Genomic DNA, 23,616 nt, shown 5'->3' on the forward strand with positions numbered 1-23,616 from the left:
GACACATTCACTAGAATGACATCATTGTAACAGACTCCCTCTCTGGGCAGCTCTGCAAGGCTCCAGGATTATTGCCATCAGTGTATAAATCAGCACTGAAATACGGGGGGAGTTTCTCAGTAAAGGAGTCTCATTATTATTGGCACCCTTAATCAAAATGAAGAAAAAAGGCTGCATATAATAAATAACACAGATAATAATCTATATGTTATGTTCAAACATATGGGAAACCTATATACTTTTATTTCAATAAATTTACTCTCATGCTTCAATGTTTTTTTTTTTTTTTTTAATAATCTAATGTTTTCTGAAAACCATAGGTGCAATAATTATTGGCACCCCTAACAATTATTGTAAGTGAAATCAAACAAAATGAAATTGGCAATACAATTTTACTTAATTTAGTTCATCTCAGGCTAAAGGAAGTATATTGTGTCATTCTATCACTTCCAGTTTCACTAGAGAAGAAAAATGAGGTAACAAGCATACAAAATCCCTTTGTCATCCATCAGCATGGGAAAAGCCAAACAACTGTCAATTCAGAAGAGTTGGTATGGTTGGTAATTTACTGTCACAAGTCTGGTAATGGGTACAAAAAAGACATAAACGGTTAAACATACCACTTAGCACTGTAAGGGCAATAATAGAAAGGAGTAAAAAATATGGAATGGTTGCAAATTTGCCAGGAAGAGGAAGCAAGTGCATGGTGTCCCCACGGACGATGAGGAAGATTGTGAGGGCCATTAATAACCCAAGGATCACTGTTTAAGAATTGCAGAGATTGGTTTGTTCTTTGCAGGCAACAAGTCTAAAAAAAAATGGCACCTCCATACCAACTAACTCCTTGGAAGGGTAGCACAAAGATAGCCCTTACTGAGCACAATAAACAAAATCAAGAATCTGGAACTTGCCAAACCTAATTTGAATTATGACTGGAAGAGAGTGCTATTGTCAGATGAGACCAAAATTGAACGTTTTAGCCATGCACACCATCAACATGTTTGGCAGCAAAAGAGGAATGCATACAGGAGAAGCACCTCATACCTACTGTCAAACATATAAGTGGGTCATTGATATTTTGGAGATGTTTTGCTGGCAGTGGTCCCGGGGCACTATTTTAGATCAACGGCATAATGAATTCAACAAAGTATCAGGAAATTCTTGCAGAAAATTGGGTTGTCTCTGCTAAGAAGCTAGGACTTGGTCATAGGTAGATCCAAGCATATATCAAAATCTAAACAGAAATGCTTAAGTGAAATCAACATCCATGTTTTCCAATGGCCATCTCAGTCTCCAGACTTAAATTCCATCAAAAACCTGTGGTCTGAACTAAAGAGGGGAAATCCATAAGCGCAAACCCAAAGATATCAATGATTCTGAAAAGTTCTACATGGAGCAATGGTCAAAAATACCTCCAAATGTGTTCTCTAACCTTATCACAAAGTACAGGAAAAGACTCATGGCTGTCATCTTTGCCAGGGGTGTTCTCACAAAGTATTAAACCAGGGGAGCCAATAATTGTGGAACATGTTTTTTGGGGAAATATATTTTTTATTTAAAAAATGTAAGACTTTGGTTGATTCCAATGAATCATTAATCAAGCACACTAGTTTACACATGTTGGAAAATAAAGCTTATGTCAATAACTGTATTATTTTGTAGTTTAGCATTTTTTTGTTGTTGTTGCATTTTTGTGCATATTTATCAAGAGTGCCAATAATTCTGGAGTGCACTGTATGTCTCAGCCCCGTCCAACAGTCATGGTGCCTAAATCTGTGGTTTCCATTGGGCCCCGCCCACAGTACCCCTTCCCCTTCTAATTAGTGCTTGTTGCTCTTAGGACACAAAAGTAGTGGAGTAGTTAGCACAGACACCTCTGACCCAAGTGATTTGGGTTGATACTGGCTCTGTACCAAGGTCTTGAGTGTAGGATATATTTATTTTATTATTATTTTTTTTTTTTGTTACCAATAATGAGTGTAATTACAGAGAAATGTTCATTAACAAGACCATTTTCAGGTTGTATAGTACTTTGCTGATATATATTTGTAAAAAGACACAGATTTTGTTAATGTTTTAGCCAACTATTACAGTAAAATAACAGGCAGAATATGAAACTTTTGGGAGAAATGCTGTACTTGAATTTATTCTTTATTGTTATTGCCTTATGTAAGTGCAGTCATTGTTTAAAATCACAGTCACTGACTTTTTATTTATTCTTTTGTGTTATTCAGTGTGTTAACTGTGAAATAATTAAACAAAAAATAACAAACTGCCAATAACTGCCATTTTAAAGTCACCAGACATGTTCAAAAATAAGCATTCCTTTGAACTGTGCAGATATGACCATATGAAGCTATAGAAAATCACTGAAGTTTATTTTAAAGACCTTAGTGCATGTTGCTATATGTTAGTGTGCAACCCAATGAGTAAAGGGATTTAATTAAAAATACTTTTTTGTGGAATCCTTTTTTGTAATTTACATTCTCTGATATGATATAAGAAAGAGAATACAATGAAAGGCACAATCAGAGAAACCTTTGTGATTATTTGCCAATGGCAATTATTTAATCATGGTTGAAGTTTGAAGGTGAGGCTACTTAAGGCCCAGATGTACAGTAAATCCTACAGCATTGTACTGACAGGGTGAATTGCAAAGTAAAATCTGAAAAGAACACAGGAGGACTGATGGAATCAAACTAACGAACACTCACTATACTCACACATTTCAAGCTTCTACACTACCTTACAAACCCAGCTAGACAGGAATGACTTTAATCAAATATAAAGGTATTTGACTACACTACAGGTGCACATCTACTTTATGAGCAAAAATTATATGAAATAATTTTGTCTAATGATTTGGTACAAAACAAAACCCAGAAGATACTACCTGTATATGTACATTATCAAAAAATGATAAATCTCAACTAAATTATCAATGATGAAAAGAAAATTAAAATGAAAAAACTAGAATCATTACAGAGGAACATAATAGTTATAGAGGAATATGGATTTCCTCTATAATACTCTTCCAGTACATGTAGTTTGTTCTTTTTTTTAAAACACCTTCAATGGGATGACATAACTGTTACAGAAACTTTCACTGGGCATATCTGCAGGGGTCCTTCATTCTTATCTTTTTTCACACAGGGAGAGAAGAATGGGAACACTCTCTCAGTAAATGTGTCTTTAAAAGTGTAGATGAGTGACATGTCACTGGAGTCGAAGAAGGACACCTCCCCCATGTCATAGTCCAGCTGCACTCTGATGCTCTGGGGCTTCCTCTTCAGTGTGAGGTCAGCAGCTCCACCTGCTCTGTACTTATCACCATTCCTCAGCGTTAAGACCCAGAATCCTTTCTCTGGGCTGGCTGTCATCTCTCCCTTCCTACTGATGGACTCATTCACCACTCCTATATTCCACTTAGGTTTATTCCCCACCTTCACCTCCCAGCTGTGTTTCCCTGAGGTAAACCCCTCAGATCCCAGCACATTCACATAGAGTTTAAACCTCTCTGGGTTGTCAGGATATTTCTGGCCTGTACCTGTGTGTCTCACAGTGGTCAGATCATCAGAGAGAGAGAGCCAGGGAGCTGCAGTGTTGGGATCCAGCACCACAGGAGCTAATATCAAGAAAGAAAGATATTTGAAAGTTGAAAGAAGACACATTTCAAATACTCTATTCAGATCAGGTCACATACACAGTATATTGTACATATTAATGATGGATTTTATACTGTAATGTTTTAGGTTTTATTCTTAAAATATAAAACATGCTTATATTATGAAAATGAATACATCAGTTAACACGTTTCATAGTGAATTAAATGCAGACAATTCACACAACTAATAAACCATATTATTAATGACATTTTATATATTATGTTAATTCTTGTGTTCTGAAATTAAATCGAGTGTAGTGCAACCATAAGAACTTCCTAAACTTGAAGGAACTGTCACGTAACGGGTAGGGGGGACCCAAACGCAGAGGGAAAAAAAACACAAACTCAAAAAGGGAAAATTAACAAAGACTTTACTTACAGGACAGGCAAACAAGCAGGGAACAGAAAAGGCCACGATGGGCAAAAACACAAACTCAAAATATCTAATAAAACAGAAAACAACAGGAACTCAAAAACACAGGCAGGGCAGAACACAGGGAGGCAGAGTACAAGGGCAAACAAACACAAACAGGTCAAAAACGCAGGCAGGTACATACGGTCTGAAACACACGTTTGAAACAAACACAAGGAACCAGCACCCGAGTCAAGGGAACAAAGAACTTAAATAGACAGGGGGTAACAAGACACAGGTGAACTCAAAAAACAATCAACCCAGAAAAGGAGGGGATAACAAGACAGGTGGGAACAATGATAGAATAACGAGACAACAATAATACAATTAACAGGGGGGAGCAGGACACAAAACAGAAGTTCCGCCATCTGGCGGCCCAACAAGGGAAACACAGACAGGAAAACACAGAACCATGACAGTACCCCTCCCCCAAGGGACGGCTCCTGACGTCCCAGGAGGCCGACCCGGGGAGGGAGTGAACAGAGGGTGGGAGCTAGAGACAGGACTCAGGACTGGGACGAGACAAGACCGGACTCGGGACTGGGACAGGACAGAGGGGGGGACTCGGGACTCGGGACTGGACTCGGACGGGGGAACAGAACTCGGGACTGGACTCGGACTGGGAGACAGGACTCGGACGGGGGGACAGGACTCGGACGGGGGGACAGGACTCGGGACTGGACTCGGACGGGGGGACAGGACTCGGACGGGGGGACAGGACTCGGGACTGGACTCGGACGGGGGGACAGGACTCGGGACTGGACTCGGACGGGGGGACAGGACTCGGACGGGGACACCGGGAGACCTACAAGGACAGACAAAGGGACAAGCAGGCGGGGAGACACATGGCAAGACCTATAGACACGCTAAGGGACAGACAGAGGGAAGGAGAGGGGTGAACCCTGACACACAACCTGACAAACAGGCAGACATGACAAGAAACATGCAGACTGACACACCGACAGACAGGCAGACAGGCGGGAGAACAGATTGGCCGACGGGTCGACAGCCTGGGGGGCAGACAAACAGGCCAACATACTGGCTGACAGACATGCGGGCAAACAGGCGGACAGGCAAGTGGGCAGACAACTAGACAAGGGGGCAGGTGCACAGGCAGACACACGGTGGGGAACATGGACAGGGCGAGGTCTCGGGGCACGAACGCTAGGGGGAGCACGAATGCTAGGGGGAGCACGAACGCTAGGGGGAGCACGAACGCTAGGGGGAGCACGAACGCTAGGGGGAGCATGAACGCTAGGGGGCAAGGCAGGTGGCTTCGCCAGCGGAACAGCGGCCAGAGCAGGCCGCGGCGGCCCCTACGGGACAACAGACGGAGCAGGCGGCCTCTCCAGGGCTCTGGACGGCTCTGGAGGCCTCTCCGGGGCTCTGGACGGCTCCGGAGGACCCCTCGGGACTTGAGGCGGATGCGGAGGCCCCCCCCGGGGCTCGAGGCGGATGCGGAGGCCCCCCCCGGGGCTCGAGGCGGATCCGGAGGCCCCCCCCGGGGCTCGAGGCAGAAGCGAAGCACGAAATTTGGGTTTAGCAGGCGGCAGTGGCCCCTGCGGAACGAGGGTCAGAGCAGGCGGCCCCCGCGGAACGAGGGTCAGAGCAGGCGGTCCCTCCGGGGCTCGGGGCGGCTCTGGAGGCCTCTCCTGGGCGCGGGGCGAAGCAGAACGCCTCTCCTGGGGAACGGCGGGCAGAGCCGGCGACGGAGCCCGCTCCGGGACTTGGGGCGGTGCAGGCCGTGAAGGCCCCTCCGGGACTTGGGGCGCAGCAGGCCGTGAAGGCCCCTCCGGGACTTGGGGGCGCAGCAGGCCGTGAAGGCCCCTCCGGGACTTGAGGCAGAGCAGGCCGTAATGGCCGCTCCGGGACTTGAGGCAGAGCAGGCCGTGAAGGCCGCTCCGGGACTTGAGGCAGAGCAGGCCGTGAAGGCCGCTCCGGACTTGAGGCAGAGGCAGGCCGGCTAGGAACAGGCCGCTCGGGACCTCGGCTGAGGCAGGCCGTGAAGGCCGGCTCGGGACTTGAGCGCAGAGCAGGCCGTGAAGCTCGCTCCAGTCGGACCTATCGAGGAGAGCAGGCCGTGGAAGCCGCCTCCGGCTCGGGCGGCAGGCCTGTGAGGCCTCCTCGGCCACCGGGGCAGGCAGGCCGTGAAGGCCCTCGTGCGTCGCACTCGGGGCAGAGCAGGCCGTGAAGGCCCCTGACCGGACTCGGCGCAGTGCTGGCGTGGCAGAGCCCCTCCGGCACTCGGGCAGCCAGGCCGTGAAGGCACCTAACACAGGAGACCAAATGAGCGCAAGCAGGCTACATGAAGGCTCCACATAACACGTGTGGCTCGGGGCCAGGCTCTGGCGGCCTCTCCTTCGGTGGTCAAACAGAACGCTCTTCTGGGGGACGGCGGGCAGACCGGCAAACGCAGAGGAAAACACAAACTCGAAAGGGAATTAAAAGCTTACAGGACAGGCAAACAAGCAGGAACAGAAAAGGCCACGATGGGCAAAACACAAACTCAAATATCTAATAACAGAAAACAACAGGAACTCAAAACACAGGCAGGGCAGAACACAGGGAGGCAGAGACAAGGGCAAACACAACACCAGGTCAAAAACCAGGCTGGTCATACGCGAACACAGGAAACAAAGCAAGGAACCAGCACCCGAGTCAAGGGAACAAGAGAACTTAAATGACAGGGGGTAACAAGGACACAGGTGAGACTCAAAAACAATGCACCCAGAAAGGAGGGATAACAAGCACACGGTGGGAACAATGATAGATAACGAGACAACAAATACAATTAACAGGGGGAGCAGGACACAAAACAGGTCACTGCCATCTGGGCCCAACAAGGAAACACAGACAGGAAAACACAGAACCATGACAGAAACTGAGACTGGCTGACTCTGTACTGTTTATCTTCACACCATTCAGATACACTGGTCTATAGTTTATGGGTTCATTAAGCTGTGAAAAAAACATGATGTCACCATCTGCCCAAAATACCACTGTATGCACACCCAGCATCTTCTCCCAGATCTGAACTTCAGGTTTCCCAGGTGTTTGGCCAGCTTTATAGAGCCCGAGACAGTTGATCCTGCAGTGCGCATGGCTCTGTAATGACAAGCAGAGTCACAGGCTTTGGTTGAATGACTATAAACAGATAAGTATAATGAGATGAGAGTCCACATACCTTTCCTTAATGCTCTTGTAGCTCTGAAAAACAAATCACAACAGCATAAATGTGATAGGATGTGCAGTATGCATGTATAAATGTATTCAGTAGAGACCATTATGAGAGACAGGCAATAACAAGTGAGAGACAGGAGCCATGCTAATGACAGCGATGTAGATATTAACAGTGAACACACGTGAATGAAGGTACTGTAATGCACATGTAACTGCCAAAATAAACGGAAAATGAGGCATATTGACATGGTTATGCCATCACACCAGGTTACATCTTGGTGGGGTAGCATGCCCCATACCTATACAGCACCGAGAGTTTGGCATTTTTCAGGGTTCCTTACAGAAATAACCACAATGACCGCAGACTCTCACTTCATGTCAACAGACAGAATTCTCAAACAACTTCACACGTCCACATAATAAAGCCTCTAACTTTGGGGATTTCAAGTTTTTGTTTTCCTTCTTCTTTTTCCTGCCAATTACAATATCACAAATGCTCCAGGCCCACAGAGAATATGCCTCCCCTTTGGACATGTAGGTATACCAGCCAATAAAAACATTAGATACGCACTCAAATTGGACAACAGAAATTTATACGTTTAAAAGAACAAAACTTTGCAGCCCACCAACTACTTCACTAGCATGAGAGTCTGGCTCCCAATCGCGTGGTCCCAGTTTGACTTTGGCTTCCATTTCTTTTCAATCACGTGCTCTGCCCTGCGCAATTTTTACCAATCAAATCTCCCTGTCTTTCTGGTCTATTTCTTACCAATCAGGACTTGTCATGCCTGTCCATTTCTTGCCAATCAAATGTGGCAATGCAGCTTTTAAACGCATCGTGGTAGAATCCAATGACAGTGACAGCATTCAAGAATGCCGTGGAATATTGCCTGACTCTCAGGGTAAGAAATCAAATTAGATAGTTAAATGGTCTAAATGAAAACCTAGCTAACAGTCATTTGATAGTAACAGAGACAAAGTTTATTCTGTTGTCTTTGAAAGTAATTTTGCTGTACTAGGTTGCTAACGTTATATTAATGTTGTTAAGCTAGCTAATGGAGATTTACCTGAAAGATCAGGTAATTTAAGCACATTAAGTGATCATAGGCTAGGCAGCAAAGGAGAGATCACAGGCAGGACAGCACAGGGGCAGATTGCACTGCTGGTGGGAGCAGGTTCAGGACCAGCAGCAGCAGATCCACTCTGACAGTATAGGGCATATACAGACAGTGTGACAAACACACACATATACATGCACGCATGCACGCACACATAAGAGCACTGTCAGCTGAAAAGTAGTCCAGGTGGACTGGAAACGTGCTAGGAGTAAATAGTATTTGTAAATGCTGAATTTCAAATAATTTCTAAATAAGTATTTAAAAGTAATTAAAATACTTTATATGTATATCTATATTTGACCCAGGTCTGATGCCTGCTGTCTACCCTTTTTCAAATGGATACTTCTTGTTGGATAATGCGCTATGTCACAAAGCACGACATCTCAAGCTGGTTCCAAGGATTTGACTTCAGTTTACTCCATTGGCCTGCATAGTCACCAGAACTCAGTCCAATAGAACACTTTTGGGATGAGGTGAAATGGGAGGTTTACAGCATGAATGTGTGGCTGAAAAATCTGCTGGATCTGCGTGATGTTATTAAGATGGCATTGGACCACAATCCTTAAGGAATGGTTCCTGTACGCTATTTAATCCATCTCAGGAAGAAGTTTGGCTGTTCTGGAGGGGTAAGGGGGTCGTGCTCAGTGCTAGGAAGGTGTACCTAATAAAGTGACCAGTGAGTGTAATTATATTATACATATTTTAATAATATATGTTCAATAATATAAAAATGTGATATTTTGCTTGCTAGCAGTTTATTATCATCTTCCCCATTCTGCTGGTGAGGCCTTGCTCCACAGACCCATTACTGAAAATGGTACTGGTGCTCTGTATCACAGTAACAAACTGTGCACCTCAATATACTGTAGCTGGAAACGGTCATGATAAACGCAGAGCTCTGTCAGTAAATCAAGATCCTACCTTTAAAAAGGAGGTGTCTTCAGTGCCCATTGCCTTCTCTATAGCTGTGATTTTGTCTGTAAGGGTGGAGATGTGTCTTGTGATGTTTTTTATTTTCTCATTCATGATCCGACTCTTCTGCTCCTCTTCCTCCCTCAGTGCAGCTAGTCTGGCCTCCTCTTCCTCTCGTAGGAACTGGTGGAGCTTCTCAAACTCTGCCTTTATCTGCCTCTCTGTGTGCTGGGCTTGACTCTGCAATTCACAACACACTATTTAAAACCTGAATAGTGTTGCTATGTTTAGTAATTGTGAATGTAAATGTAATAGTAAATGTGTGGCAGTCAGTGTGTTTGTTATTTCTATAAAACATAGCATAAACCAAAAATTATGCTTTTTTGGATTTGTGTGTTGCTAAAACGTACTGCTTTACTCACCCTGATGTGTTTTGCTGTTTTCTCACATTCTTGTTCAGCCTCAGTAAACCTCTTTAGTTTTTCTTGAATAAGATTAAGTGCAGGCTTGATTTCCTCCTGGAGTTAAATGAATCAGTTATTATTTACAGAAAGACACAAATGGCGCAGCAATACCACTGCTGTAATGCAAGCAGAGGTCAGAAGTACATGGGAAATGTAGCAGAGAAAATAGTCCTGCTACAAGAAAAGACCAGTGGAACTTACTCATAGTGCATCATAACATTTTATGTTATGTGTTTTCAGTCAAATAAAAAGTTACATTTTCCAGCGTGTTGGATATCACATACCAACTATTACTGGGTTGTACTTCATTGAACTTGTAGAATAGTGTAAGAAATGTTTAAGCATTTATAAACCAGTTTGACTTGTTGGTAGACGATTTTCTTGTGTGTATACATAGCCCTTGTCTCTGCTGGTTATACACTCATTTCAGACTTTTGTACTTCCTGGTTCTTGTCTAAGCATATAACCAAATATTTAGTACACAATATATAACAGTACTTTATTTACATCTTCACATTTATTAAATTAGAGTTTTGATAAATTTGTATGAGTCTTGGGTGATCTCTATTTGCATCAGTACATCTGATGTGACACATCATTGCTATATATTTATAAAATTACTCTGTATATGTCAGTGCTTCCAGTTTGGATCCATATTCCTTATAAAACGCCCCCAAGCACAACTGTCAATCAGGACTTTACCATGCCTACACTTCATTGATATTTACTCCTACATGCTTTAACGGTTGAAAACAACACTTTCAGATACAGCACTGCTTCTTCCACTGAATGTATTTACAAGACTTCATACCACAGCTGTTTGTCAGAACTGAATGTTTTACACGGTGACATTGTACTCAAATTAAATCTTGCCTTGAGAATATGAAATAGATGACATTTAAAATGGAATACCTTCAGGTCCAGTACAGCCTCTTCCACTGGACAGACCGGGTGGTCTTTGTGTTTTTTTGAAGTCTGACAGACAAGACAGAGAGGCTCTTGGTCATGTTTGCAGAATAATAAAAGTTTCTCCCCATGAAGACTGCAGTGAGCACCTCTCTTGTCTGTAGTTTCTCTCTCAGTCTTCTGCTTCAAATAGGACTCCACAATGTTTCTTAAAGCCAGGTTTGCTGGAGGTTCCCGCATAGAGGCCTTTCTCCTGCAGATGGGACACTCTCGAGAGCTCTTCTCTTCCCAGTACTGCTGCACACACTCTCTGCAGAAGCTGTGGCTGCATTTCAGTACAACAGCCTCTTTAAAAATATCACAACATACAGAGCAACAGAGATCGTCCTCAGGAATCAAAACTTTAGCTGCCATTTTACAGACTCGGTCTGTCAGTGTGAAATTTTCACTTTCGGTTTTGCTGAACTTTCGACAGACCACACCTCATGTGATTAAAATCAGACCAGGCTTGTTGCATTCAGTTATTTTCTTAATCTTGCAGGAGCTTGACAAACTTTGCTTTCACCTTAGTCTTTATCTGCCCGACACTGCCATCCAAACAGTATTAAACGTGAATAATGTATCTCCTGTATATTTCAGTTAAGCTGAAATATTTTCCTAACTGATCAACTCACCCCGAAATATTTTCACTCTCCTGTTTAACTGCATTATGATTTCCTCCTTGAAGAAGATGAAATAGCCAGCACTTATAAAAACATTAAATTCAAAAGGAATAACAGGAGAGAATTATGGAATTGGGAAGTAGTATTGGGATTGTAAAGTAATTTAAAATTGGACAGTGGCTTATAGTGGTTTGTATGCTGTTAGTGCATTAGCACATGCTAGTGTAGCAGAATAACAGTTTGCTACATGGATAAAATAGCAATAGGTGATGTCATACAAGATATATTTTGTCACAGTAAAGCACTGCATATTTTGTACAATACAGTATTGCATTGTGGGGAAATTATCTGGAAGCTACAACACTAGAGTACTTCTACTATTAATTCAACAGGATTTATTTCACACTTATGAATTGTTACTGCATTACTGTGTACTTACCTGAGCATTTGTAGCACTTTTTCTTACTTTATTTGGCTGTGTTTGTGCAGTCTCACTTATATGCATTAACTGTGCATCTATGTGTTCCTCCTGTAAATATCCCTTAATTGTTGAGTCAATTATTTGCATTGAATATATTATTGTAGTTTGTACCCTACCCTACAATTTTCAAAGCATAATTCTTCATTACTGAATATCACATACTAAAAACAATTAGTTTAATTCTACCAGACTCCAGTTATTTTGAGAAAACTGAGTCACATTTAAAACACTATGGACATCACAATATGGTGTGTATTTGGTGCAGTGAATCAGAAATACTGTAGAAAACATGCATCAAATACAATATGCATACAAATAAAATATAATGTATAAATGCATACATACTATTTATTTTTTAAAGAATTAGTGACGTTCTACAGCATTCAAAATGCAATAAGAAAAAAAAAAAATCAATATCCCTTGTGACAAGTTATTCGATGTAAGTATTTAATTTTGTGGATATTGTATAAACACACAGTAAGGACAACTCACATATTTAGGCTATATATATTAATGAATATGCAAAGTAATTATTTTTAGTTTGGCGCTGAATGGATCTGCTTTAGGTACGTCTGTACATGCACAGACATGCACTAACCTATCCAACAGGGATCGTGATATACATATCCCCTACTTAAATGGGAGAAATTTGAAAACCCCCCATGTCACGGTACGGGTGCTGGGACCCAGGCGCAGAGTGGGGAAAAAAAAAAAAACACGAAACTCAAAAAGGGAAAATTAACAAAGACTTTACTAACGAAAGGAACAAACAGGGAACAGACAAGGCCACAATGGGCTAAAACACAAACTCAAAAAATAATCTAGTGAAACAGAAAACAGGAACTCAAAAACACAGACAGGGCAGAACACGGCAAGGCAGAGCACAAGGGAAGGTCAAAAACACAAGTCAGGAACAAAATACAGGCAGGTGAAACACAAACTCAAAAAATAATCTAATGAAACAGAAAACAGGAACTCAAAAACACAGGCGGGGTAGAACACGGGAAGGCAGAGCACAAGGGAAGGTCAAACGAAACACAAGTCAGGAACAAAATACAGGCAGGTACAAACGGTTTGTAACAAATAGAATTCGGGAACAAACACAAGCAGGGCAGAACACGGGAAGGCAGAGCACAAGGGAAGGTCAAACAAAACACAGTCAGGCACAAAATACAATGGTACATTGTACATACAGTTTGCAACATCGGAAACAAACACAAGGAACCAGCACCCGAGTCAAGGGAACAGAGAACTTAAATAGACAGGGGTAACAAGACACAGGTGAACTCAAAAAACAATCAAACCAGAAGGAGGGGATAAGACACAGGTGGGAACAATGATGGGATAACGAGACAATGAAACAATCATACAATTAACAGGGGGGGAGCAGGACACAAAACAGAAGTGCCGCCATCTGGCGGCCCAACAGGGGAAACACAGACAGGAAAACAGGACCATGACACCCCAGTACCTACAAGCAGATCCAAATGGCAGGTAGAAGCTGGGATGGTGGTGGGTGAGCACAATTCTTTTAAGCTGTAGCAAGTGTAGCGTGCAAAAAGCAGCGCAGGCAATGAGCAGCACCTGAAACGTCTGACTGTTTAAAAAAGGCACTCCATTAATGATGTGTGCTTGTGATAGGTTGAGTATAAGAACATGTAGCGATGTATATAGGTGATTGGTTGAGTATAAGAACATGTAGAGATGTATGCAGGTGATTGGTTGAGTGTAAGAACATGTAGAGATGTATGTAGGTGATTGGTTGAGTATAAGAACATGTAGAAATGTATGTAGGTGATTGGTTGAGTATGAGAACATGTAGAGATGTGTGTAGGCAATTGCTTGAGTATGAGAACATTGGTCGGCAGCAGCAAGAGTTTTTTTTGTTTATTTTTATTATTTTTTAATTCTAAGATGCACATATAAGTAACATAAAATATAACACTGCATCATAAAATACCTTTGAGAAGCATGCACAAAGCCTGCTGTAAGAGCATTAAGATAATATTCTTTCTGAAAGCCAATGTAGAATTATATACCTTCTTAATTTATGCTTATTTCATTGCTTATCAGCCATCAAAAAGCAATGCACTCATTCACAAACTCATTATACACGTATAATGCCAGGCATATGGTCCCATGTATGTTTTCAGGCTTAAATAGCTATATTTCTTAAAAAGGGTGTAAATATGTCTGAATAGTTATTTGCATTCTACATTTGCAGTGTCAAAACCCAAATTGAAGTTAACCATATACCAAGGGCTGGCAACTAAGATTTGCCCACCAAACATTTCGACAATGGTTATAAGTCTGATCAACCTTGGTCATGGAGGTCAATATGATATTGATTAGTGTGGTAGAAAGAAATTAATGCTTTTTGACATTGGTCGTTTGATAAGTACAAAACACTGATCTATTATAGGTTGAGAAGTGGTCTCGAACAGCCTTGCAGCTGATCAAAAAATTGTTTGAAGGGGGTGGCTTCAGATCAAAATTGTTTTTTTTTTTTTTCCAAATTACTAGTTGGTGATCCAGAACATAGCCACTCAGTTAATAAGCCTATAATTCACCGTACACAACAAATTGTGCGGATTATGGGAAATATTGTACATAGCCTTGCTGTCTGTGTGACAATTAGGCTACTGTCGGACAACAGTGTTGGAGAAGCTAAAAATGAAAATGTAGTCAACTAAGCTATCAATCACTCGACACAGGAAGTAGTTAAGCTGCAGCACAGCTACCAATAAGAGAAAAGTCAACTAAAGCTACTTTTAGAAAGTAAACTCCATTGACCTACTTAACTTAGGTTACCTATAGACCAGTGGTCTCCAACCCTGGTCCTGGAGAGCTACAGGGTCTGCTGATTTTTGTTTTCACCTTAAAATCAGCATCCAATTAAGACCCAAGACACCAGGTGAGTTGCGTTAACTGTGTAATCAACTGCTCTAATTGATTCATGAAGTGCAGAGTCACTATGAAATCCAGCAGACCCTGTAGTCCTCCAGGACCAGGGTTGGAGACCACTGCTATAGACAATGCCAGACATTGGCTGTCACTTCTGTTTTTGCTGAGATCCTCTTTAACTACCATATAATTTAATTTATAAGTTAATTTAGCTCTGCATTTTTAAAGCTGATTTTTGGAGAGAAATGTTCAAGATGAGTTCGTTCATGTCGCCCCGGACCAAGTCAGTTGAAATTGGAGTCAGACGAGTCTGACTACACAGCCAAAAGTATGTGGACACCAGACATCGAACATCTCATCCAAAAACGAAGTTGGTCCACCCTTTGCTGCTATAACAACCTCCACTCTTTTGGGCAGGCTTTATACTAGATGTTGGAGTATTGCTGCAGGGATTTGCTTCCATTCAGCCAGAAGAACATTAGTGAGGTTGGACACTGATTGGACAATTAGGCCTGGCTTGCAGATCGCTTTCCAAGTGATCCCAAAGGTGTTGGATAGGGTTGAGGTCAGGGCTCAATGCAGGCCGGTCAGGTTCTTCCACCTCACAGTGTGCCAAGAGGAATTGTCATGCTGAAACAGGAAAGGGCTTTCCCAAAACTGTTGGGGAAGAACAGAATCATCTAGAATGTGATTGTATGCTGTAGCATTGAGATTTGCCTTCACTGGAGCTAAGAGACCTAGCCGAAACCATGAAAAACAGCCCCAGACCAAGGGGTGTCCAGATACTTTTGGTTATATAGTGTATGTTAATCCAATTTCCTTGTTTCATTTTTATTTTGTGCACAGTGTGCAGAGTAGGCACGTCTATAAAAACTCCTTTCTGCCCTGTCTCTCTGCACTGACTGCTTGTGTTGCCTACACAAGCGGCGGAGCAACCCTACAGCAACATCAACGTTCAGTGACATCACCAGAGGAAAGTGTATCACAAGCCACCGTACACAGAACACTTTGAGAGCAGAATTATAGAGGCTACACAGCAAGACACAAACGTCTCATCAGCAGAAAGAATCAAAAGATCAGATTAGAATTGCCCAAATAATACAGAAATGAGCCAGAAGAGTTCCAAAGTTTTATGGACAGATGAAACCAAAATAAAACCTTTATTTACGCAATGGAAAGGTGAAAGTGTGCAGAAATGAAAAACAGTCCATCGTCCAAACCACCCCCTCATCTGTGAAATGGAGGAAGTAGTGTCATAGCTTGGGCATGTCTGGCTGCTACTAAAACAGGCTCACTGATCTTTCTTGACGATGTAACAGGGGATGGAAGCAGTAGGATGAATTTGGAACGATACAGACAGATTTTGTTTGGCTATTGTAAGGCCATGAAGGGAGCTGTAGTGGAAAGCCGGTATTTTCCATTCCGGTGGCTCCACCCCCTTCCAATTGACAGCTCTGCCTCCTTGTTAAACCCACCTGAAAACCATTCTACCTAATGAAGCTCAGTATAAGTAGGAGCCAATAGAGCTGTGAAGGTGTGAGAGTTTGAAGTTTGCTTTGTGAAAAGTCTGTGTGAGTGCTAGAGATATTGTGTTGGAACCTGTGAATGACCCGTTTTCTGTCTGAGTGCCCGATTACCTTTTGACCCATTTTCTGTGTGAGGAACTGAACCGTGTACTGAACTATGCTTGTTTTTTGACCACTCTTTTGTCACGATTTGTCTTGTCGGTAAGCAGCTTAGCTGCCCGACTTTAGACAGGGCCCAAAAGACCCGTATAGTTAGGCTCACTTGGAGCTAGCGTTTTGTTTGTATTATTTTGCTTGTTTTTTGTTTTCAAAATAAAAGTCCCGGTTACGTTGACCGGGACAACCATATCCGTTCTGGTGTTTGTGTTAAATTATTGCGCCCGTCACCCCTCCCCGATGGCGCCTCCTATCGTTGGGTTACACTATGTACAAGAAATTCCTCCAACCTCATTGACTGGAGCTTCATTCTGCAGCAATGACCCCAAACTGCCTATGCAACCAAAGCATACCATCAATGGGAAAAAGTGGAAAGTTTTGGACTGGCCAAAATGGGTTTTAGGCTTGATGCAGTTATTGCATTTAAGGGCCATTCAACCAAATATTAGACTTTATTGCTTTGATTTACTTGTAAGTTCATCATTTAACTTAATGTTACTCAACCGAAAATGGGAGACTCAACAAAAAAGTGTTGTTTCTGTAAAATGTTAAAGCATATACATATGTTAATACCATGAAATAAAAGCTGATTGTCTGTACTTCTGTCTCATATTCATCTTTTGATCTCAAATCCACATGATTTAAGTATATAGCAAAAATAAATGTAACTCTACTATCATCAAACAGCAACTCTTTTAATCAGGTAGAAAAACATTTGACGTCACAAGAATGCATCTGCTATATGAAAAAAAATATAGTTTTGTCCAATGATTTGATTCAAAACAAAACCCAGAAGATACTGACTGTATGGGTACATTATTAAAAATGCATATACAGTGTATTGACTGACATTAAGAAAATGATTAAAGATTAACAAAACATGAATTAAGTATAATTATTAAATTAATTTCCTCTATAATAATCCTCTAGTACAACAGCTATAGATAATTTTTTTCAGACACCTTCATTTTTTACAGATGATGGGATGACATCACTGTTACAGACACTTCAACTGGACATATTTTCAGGGCGCCATCATTCTTATCATCGTCATTCAAATCGGGACAGAAGAATGGGAACACTCTCTCAGTAAATGTCTTTTTAAAAGTGTAAATGTGGGTCATGTGACTGGAGTCGAAGAAGGACACGTGCCCCCTGTCATAATCCAGCTCCACTCTGATGCTCTGGGGTTTCTTCTTCAGTGTGAGGTCAGTAACTCCAGCTGCTCTGTAATCCTTACCGTTTCTTAGCACTATGACCCAGAATCCTCTCTCTGGGCTGTATGATATATTTCCCTTCCTAGTGATGGACCTTTTCACCACTCCTATATCCCAGGCCAATGCATTTCCCACCTTCACCTCCCAGCTGTGTTTCCCTGAGGTAAACCCTTCAGATCCCAACACTCCAAAACAGGAGATAAACCTCTCTGGGTTGTCAGGACATATCTGATTTGTATCTGTGTCTCTTACAGTCGTCAGATCATCAGAGAGCGAGAGAAAGGCACATACAGTATTGGGGTCCAGTATCACAGGAGCTAAAATGTCAAGAATGAAGATGAAAGAGGCGCATTTCAACAACTCGATTCGGATCAGGTGACTCACGGAATATATTATATTATAGATTCAAATTTCTGTTAGTTGCAGCGATTTATGCTTTACATTTTAAACATATTTATGTTATAATTAATAAATCAACTAGCATTTCATAGAAAATTCAATTCACACCATTCACACAGCTAATAAACAATATCATTAATTACGTTTTATATTTTATGTTAATTCTGTGTTTGCTTGTGTTCTGATTTTAAATTATGAGCAGTGCAGAGCAATCCACAGTGTCTTTCTAAACTTGGAGGGATTGGAGGCTGGCTGACTCTGTATTGTTTATCTTCAGCACCATTTCAATCTACCGCTTGTTTCTTCAGTTTTATGGGTTAATTAAGTGATTGCAAAAAAACATGATTTCAACATCTGCCCCAGATACTCACTGTACTGCACCACCCCCAGCATCTTCTCCCAAACTCTGAACTTCAGGTTGCCCAGGTGTTTGGCCACATCTATCAGTGCCCCTGAGAGCAGCTCTGGATCCTGCAGTGTGCACTGGGCTCTGTAATGACAAGCAGGAGTCACTCAAGCTTTGGAGTTAAAAGTGACTTAAATAGACAAGTTGAAATAAGGTGAGAGTCCACATACCTTTCCTTGATGTTCTTGTAGCTCTGAAAAACACAATAACAGCATAATTGTGATAAGATGTATGCATGTATAAATGTATTCAGTAGGGACTATTAACAATAAGTGAGAGAGGAGCCTAATGAAAGTGATGTAGATTTTAACAGTAAACACACGTGAATAAAGGTCCTGTAATGTACAGGTAACTGCCAAAATAAAGGAAGCACTTGAGTAAATGGGGGACAGGAAGTACGTTGAAAGCATGGGCTTCCACACAGGTGTGGTTCCTGGGTTAATTAAACAAGAACATCCCAGCATGCTCACGGTTGTGCATTACAATACTGGGCAGGCCCAGTTTATCATTATTTTGGCTGGAAGAGCAGTTGTTGGGGCACTTTTGGCAGGTGTTTCAGCAAATTAAGTGACTTGCTGATGTTTCATGAGGAACAACGTAAAGACAGCAGGGAAGTCTGAGGGGAAAACATCATCAGGTAGGCAGAACTGTGGAAGCACATGCTCCTTAATGTGATGTCTGTGCATTGGTTTGAGATGCAACAGACAAGCAACATGGAATCAGTTGACTTCAAATCTACAGCGTGAGCATGCAGTTTCATCAGTCTGTCTTGAACTTCCTTGTGTTAGTTACACATATGTAATCTACTATGTCATTACTATTATAAAGCAAAGAGTAGCCAAGACAGATCTATGATGAAAATGAAGCCTTGTGTAAATTATACCGTACATTTCACATGCAGCAGTGGGGATATTTTTGCATTGAGGTTCAGCTGGGGCACACTCAGGCACAAGTGTAATGCACATTAATCCTGTAAGTGTGCTCCTTACCAGAACTCCAAAAGAAAACTGAATGTTAACTGTGCCGACAGAGAGTCAGCAAGTATGATAAAGAGACAGTGCTCAGTTGCAAAACATCCACCTGGATCAGTATTGTGTGAAACTTAGGTTCTCTATAGAGTGTAATCATGTTTTGTATTGTTGGAAAGACAAAGTCATGGGGGACAAGTTTGTGTCTCAGCTACAAAGGTTAACCCAGTATGTTATGTTTACAGAGATCAGGATCATTGTTGTGCTGTTTTGCCATGATTGTGTCTTTATTTGAGGACTTGGGGTTTTGCCTTGCATATAAGGAGAGAATTTCAATGGTTCGGGGAAACTCGTAACGCAAATAGCCTGCAGCTCCAAACAACAAATTGTTGGCTACATGTGGCTACAACTTAACTTAGCATGCAGACATGGAGAACCGGTTTTGTTTTTTGTTTTACCAAACATTGGAATGGGCAAGTACATGTGATCTAAGTGACTTTGATATGATTGTTGGTGCCAGACATGGTGGTTCCAGTATTGCAGAAACAGCTGCCCTCCTGGGAGTTTTACACGTTAGTCTCTAGAGTTTACCGAGAATATTATAATAAAAAAAAATAAAATAACAGTGAGCGGCAGTTCCGTGGCTGAAAACACGTTGTTTATGAGAGAAGTCAGAGCAGAATGGGCAGACTTGTTCAAGCTAACAGAAAGGCTACACATGGTCAAATAACAGCTGCTTTTTTACAACAGTGGTTCGCAGATGGGAACCACATTGGGTTCCAATCCTGTCGACTACAGTAAGAACAGGAAGTTGAAGCTACAATGGGCACATCTTCACTTGTGATAACTGACCATTGGCAATACTTTGCCTGGTCTGACAAATGTCGATTTTCGCTGTGACATGCAGATGGTAGGATCATAATTTGATGTAAACAGCATGAATCCATGGATCCATCCTGCCTTGTGTCAACAGAGCAGGCTGGTGGAGGTTGTGTACTGGTGTGTGGAATATTTTCTTTACACACGTTAGGCCCCTTAATACCAATTGAGCATCATTTGATTGACATGTCATACCTAAGCATTGTTTCTGACCATGTGCATCCCTTTATATCCACAGACTACCCTTGTTCAAACGGATACATCTAGTAGGATAATGTGCCACGTCACAAAGCACACATCATCTCAAGCTGGTGCCACGAACATGACAGTGACTTCAGTTTACTTCAATGCCCTGCACTGCCCCCAGATATTAATCCATTAGAGCCCCTTTGAAATGAGATGGAGCAGGTTTGCAGCATGAATGTGGCTGAAAAATATTCAGGAACTGTGTGATGCTATTGTGTCAACATGGATCAAAATACCTAAGGAATGTTTCCCGTTCCTTGTTGAATTCTGGCTGTTCTGGAGGCAAAAGGGCGTCTTACACTGTACTAGATCATTTTATAACATATATTTTTATAATGTATGTTTAATAATGGGACGGCACTGTTGCCTCACAGCAAGAAGATTGTGGGTTTGAATCTCGAGTTTCTGTGTGGAGTTTGCATTTTCTGCATGTTTGCCATTGATACTCTGTATTACAGTAACTGTGCATCTCAATATGACTGCAAATAGCATAAACCCAAAACACTGTCAGCAAATCAAGCTCCTACCTTTAAAAAGAAGGCATCTCCAGTGTCCATGACCTTCTCTATAGCTGTGATTTTGTCTGAAAGGATGGAGATGTGTCCTGTGATGTTTTCTAATTTCTCCTTCATGATCCGACTCTTCTGCTCCTCTTCCTCCTTCAGTATAGCTAGTCTGGCCTCCTCTTCCTCTCGCAGGAACTGGTGGAGCTTCTCAAACTCTGCCTTTATCTGTCTCTCTGTGTGCTGGGCCTGACTCTGCAATTCAAACACACAATTTCAAACCTGAAGAGTGTATCTGTTTTGTTATTTATGTGTGGCAGCCAGTGTGTTTGTTCTGCCTGTCAAAAACGTTGGATATCTAGTCTTTAGATGATAACCTTAGAGAAACAGACAATATTATTTGTATGACCAAAAGAATGTATAAAATATCATTCACCTGGCTCAACAAGTTAGATGACGTAGTACATAATAGGGCCAATCACATGCAAGAAACCAGCAACAAACAAAACTCAAATAAAGCAAGTCAATGATAACTCCTCATTAAGGTCTTTTGGCATTGATGTATCCAAATACATCATACATCAATGCCAAAATGCCTTAATGAAGAGTTATCATTGTCATCTAACCTGAGCCAGGTGAATGATATTTGATTGATGACCAGCAATTCATTTTGCTACTTTTGACATGCAGAAGAAAGACATTGGGCCCAAAACATTCATGCATATAAAAGATATATAAAAATATTTTATGGAAGTTTCGGTCCTTGTCTCATTTGTACCCTTGAGCAAGGTACTTAACCTGCATTGCTTCAGTATATATCCAGCTGTATAAATGGATACAATGTAAAAATGCTATGTAAAAAGTTGTGTAAGTCGCTCTGGATAAGAGCGTCTGCTAAATGCCTGTAATGTAATGTAATGTAATTTGCATATTTAATGGCGGATTGGCATCCAAGTTCACATATTATTAAGCTGAGCATGTTTCTTTTTATTTATTTCTGGATTCAGAAAAAATGTAAACATATTTCAATTAATCCTCAGTTTGCTGACAGTGTCAACCAAACTTTTTTTGTTGTTGCTTTTGTGTAAAAAGAATTCCTAATTGCTTTACTCACCCTGATGTGTTCTGCTGTTTTATGACATTCATGTTGAATCTCAGTAAACCTCTTCTGTTTTTGTTTAATAAGATTAAGTGCAGGCCTGATTTCCTCCTGGAATTATATAAACCAATTATCACTTACACAAAGACACAAATGGCACAGTTATAGTCAGGCTCAACAGATGCAGGTTAACCTACTGATACATTATTTTTAATACCCCTGCTACAAGAAAAGTGTAACTTTATATGGAAGATGTTGTAGGGAAAATAGCCATTCTATAACTTATATAAAGATTGGCGACACAAAGAAAGATTTCCTCAAAGAAAACAGCAGAAAATGTTATGTTCTTGTGTGTTTTCAATGCAGTTAAACCAGTTAGCTTTAGTATATAGGATTATAAACTGCTTTTTATAGTGGTGTGTAAAACATTTGTGAAGCCTTTACTGTGTAATAATGGTTTGACTCATTGATACAAGGTATATCTTGTCTCAGCCAGTTATACACTCATAGTGGATTTCTGTATTTCCTGGTTCTTGCTCAATTTTTTGTCCTAGCATATAACCAGATATTTAGTATAAAACATATAACATTACTTCAGTTAGGTATTGTCCTTTATCATAATCATTTTCTGGTTTTCAAAGTGTTTGTGTGATCTCTATTTCCACAATTAGTACAGCTAATGTGACACATCATTGCTACATATGTATAAAATGACTCGGCGCATTTCAGTGTTTCCTGTTTGAAGCCATATTCCATATAAAAGGCCCCCAAACACAAAGATTGACAGTTGTGTCAGTCATTGTGGACTTTACCATGCCTACATTTCACTCATATTAAATAGTACTGAAAACATAACATACTTCAACATGCTTTGAGGGTTGAAAACAACACTTTCAGATACAGTGCTGCTTCTTCCACCGAATGTAATTTACAAGAGCCCACATCACAGCTATCTGTCAGAAGTGAAAGTTTAACACAGAGACATTATACTCACATTTAACTTGGCCTTGAGAATATGAAATAGATTACATTTAAAATAGAATACCTTCAGATCCAGTACAGCCTCTTCCACTGGATAGATTGGGTGGTTTCTGTGTTTTTTTGCAGTATGACAGACGAGACAGAGAGGCTCTTTGTCATATTCGCAGAAGAACAGAAGTTTCTCCCCATGAAGACTACAGCGAGCATCACTCTTGTCTGCAATTTCACTCTCAGTCTTCTGCTTTAAGTAGGACTCCACAATGCTTCTTAAAGCCAGATTTACAGGAGGTTCCTCTATGGAGGCTGTTCTCCTGCAGATGGGACACTCTTGAGAGCTCTTCCCTTTCCAGTACTGCTTCAGACACTCTCTGCAGAAGCTGTGGCTGCATTTGAGGACAACAGGCTCTTTATAAATATCACAACATATAGAGCAACAGAGCTCATCCTCAGGAATCAAAGCTTTAGCTGCCATTTTACAGACTCAGATTCTTACTCTGATACTCTCCGTTTTGTTTTGCGGCACATTGGACAGA

At 41.4% G+C, this 23,616-nt stretch overlaps 1 protein-coding gene across 2 annotated transcripts; it reads right to left on the reverse strand.

Annotated features, from left to right (window-relative positions):
* Positions 1–2,133: 2,133 nt before the first annotated feature.
* LOC135247538 (zinc-binding protein A33-like) lies at positions 2,134–23,596 on the reverse strand. Of its 2 annotated transcripts, none has more exons than XM_064321084.1 (6): positions 23,148–23,596; positions 22,118–22,213; positions 21,028–21,258; positions 18,578–18,600; positions 18,373–18,491; positions 2,134–3,625 (listed from the first exon to the last, which is right to left on the reverse strand). In XM_064321084.1, exons 1-6 carry the CDS (start codon positions 23,553–23,555, stop codon positions 3,072–3,074), a joined length of 1,431 nt encoding a protein of 476 aa, XP_064177154.1. In that variant the 5' UTR covers positions 23,556–23,596; the 3' UTR covers positions 2,134–3,071. The 2 variants fall into 2 exon arrangements, with proteins under 2 accessions (XP_064177154.1, XP_064177153.1); XM_064321083.1 differs by lacking the exon at positions 2,134–3,625 and adding an exon at positions 17,067–17,919.
* Positions 23,597–23,616: the final 20 nt, after the last annotated feature.

Source organism: Anguilla rostrata, chromosome 2, assembly GCF_018555375.3.
Source record: "Anguilla rostrata isolate EN2019 chromosome 2, ASM1855537v3, whole genome shotgun sequence".
NCBI classification, from domain to species: Eukaryota; Metazoa; Chordata; class Actinopteri; order Anguilliformes; family Anguillidae; genus Anguilla; species Anguilla rostrata.

Coding starts and splice junctions, on each gene's coding strand:
- LOC135247538 (XM_064321083.1), bottom strand. CDS start 23,555: ATGGCAGCTAAAGCTTTGATTCCTGAGGATGAGCTCTGTTGCTCTATA. Junction 21,259..22,117: donor AAACAGCAGAACACATCAGG/GTGAGTAAAGCA, acceptor TTTGAATTGCAG/AGTCAGGCCCAGCACACAGA. Junction 18,492..18,577: donor TACAAGAACATCAAGGAAAG/GTATGTGGACTC, acceptor TTGTCATTACAG/AGCCCAGTGCACACTGCAGG.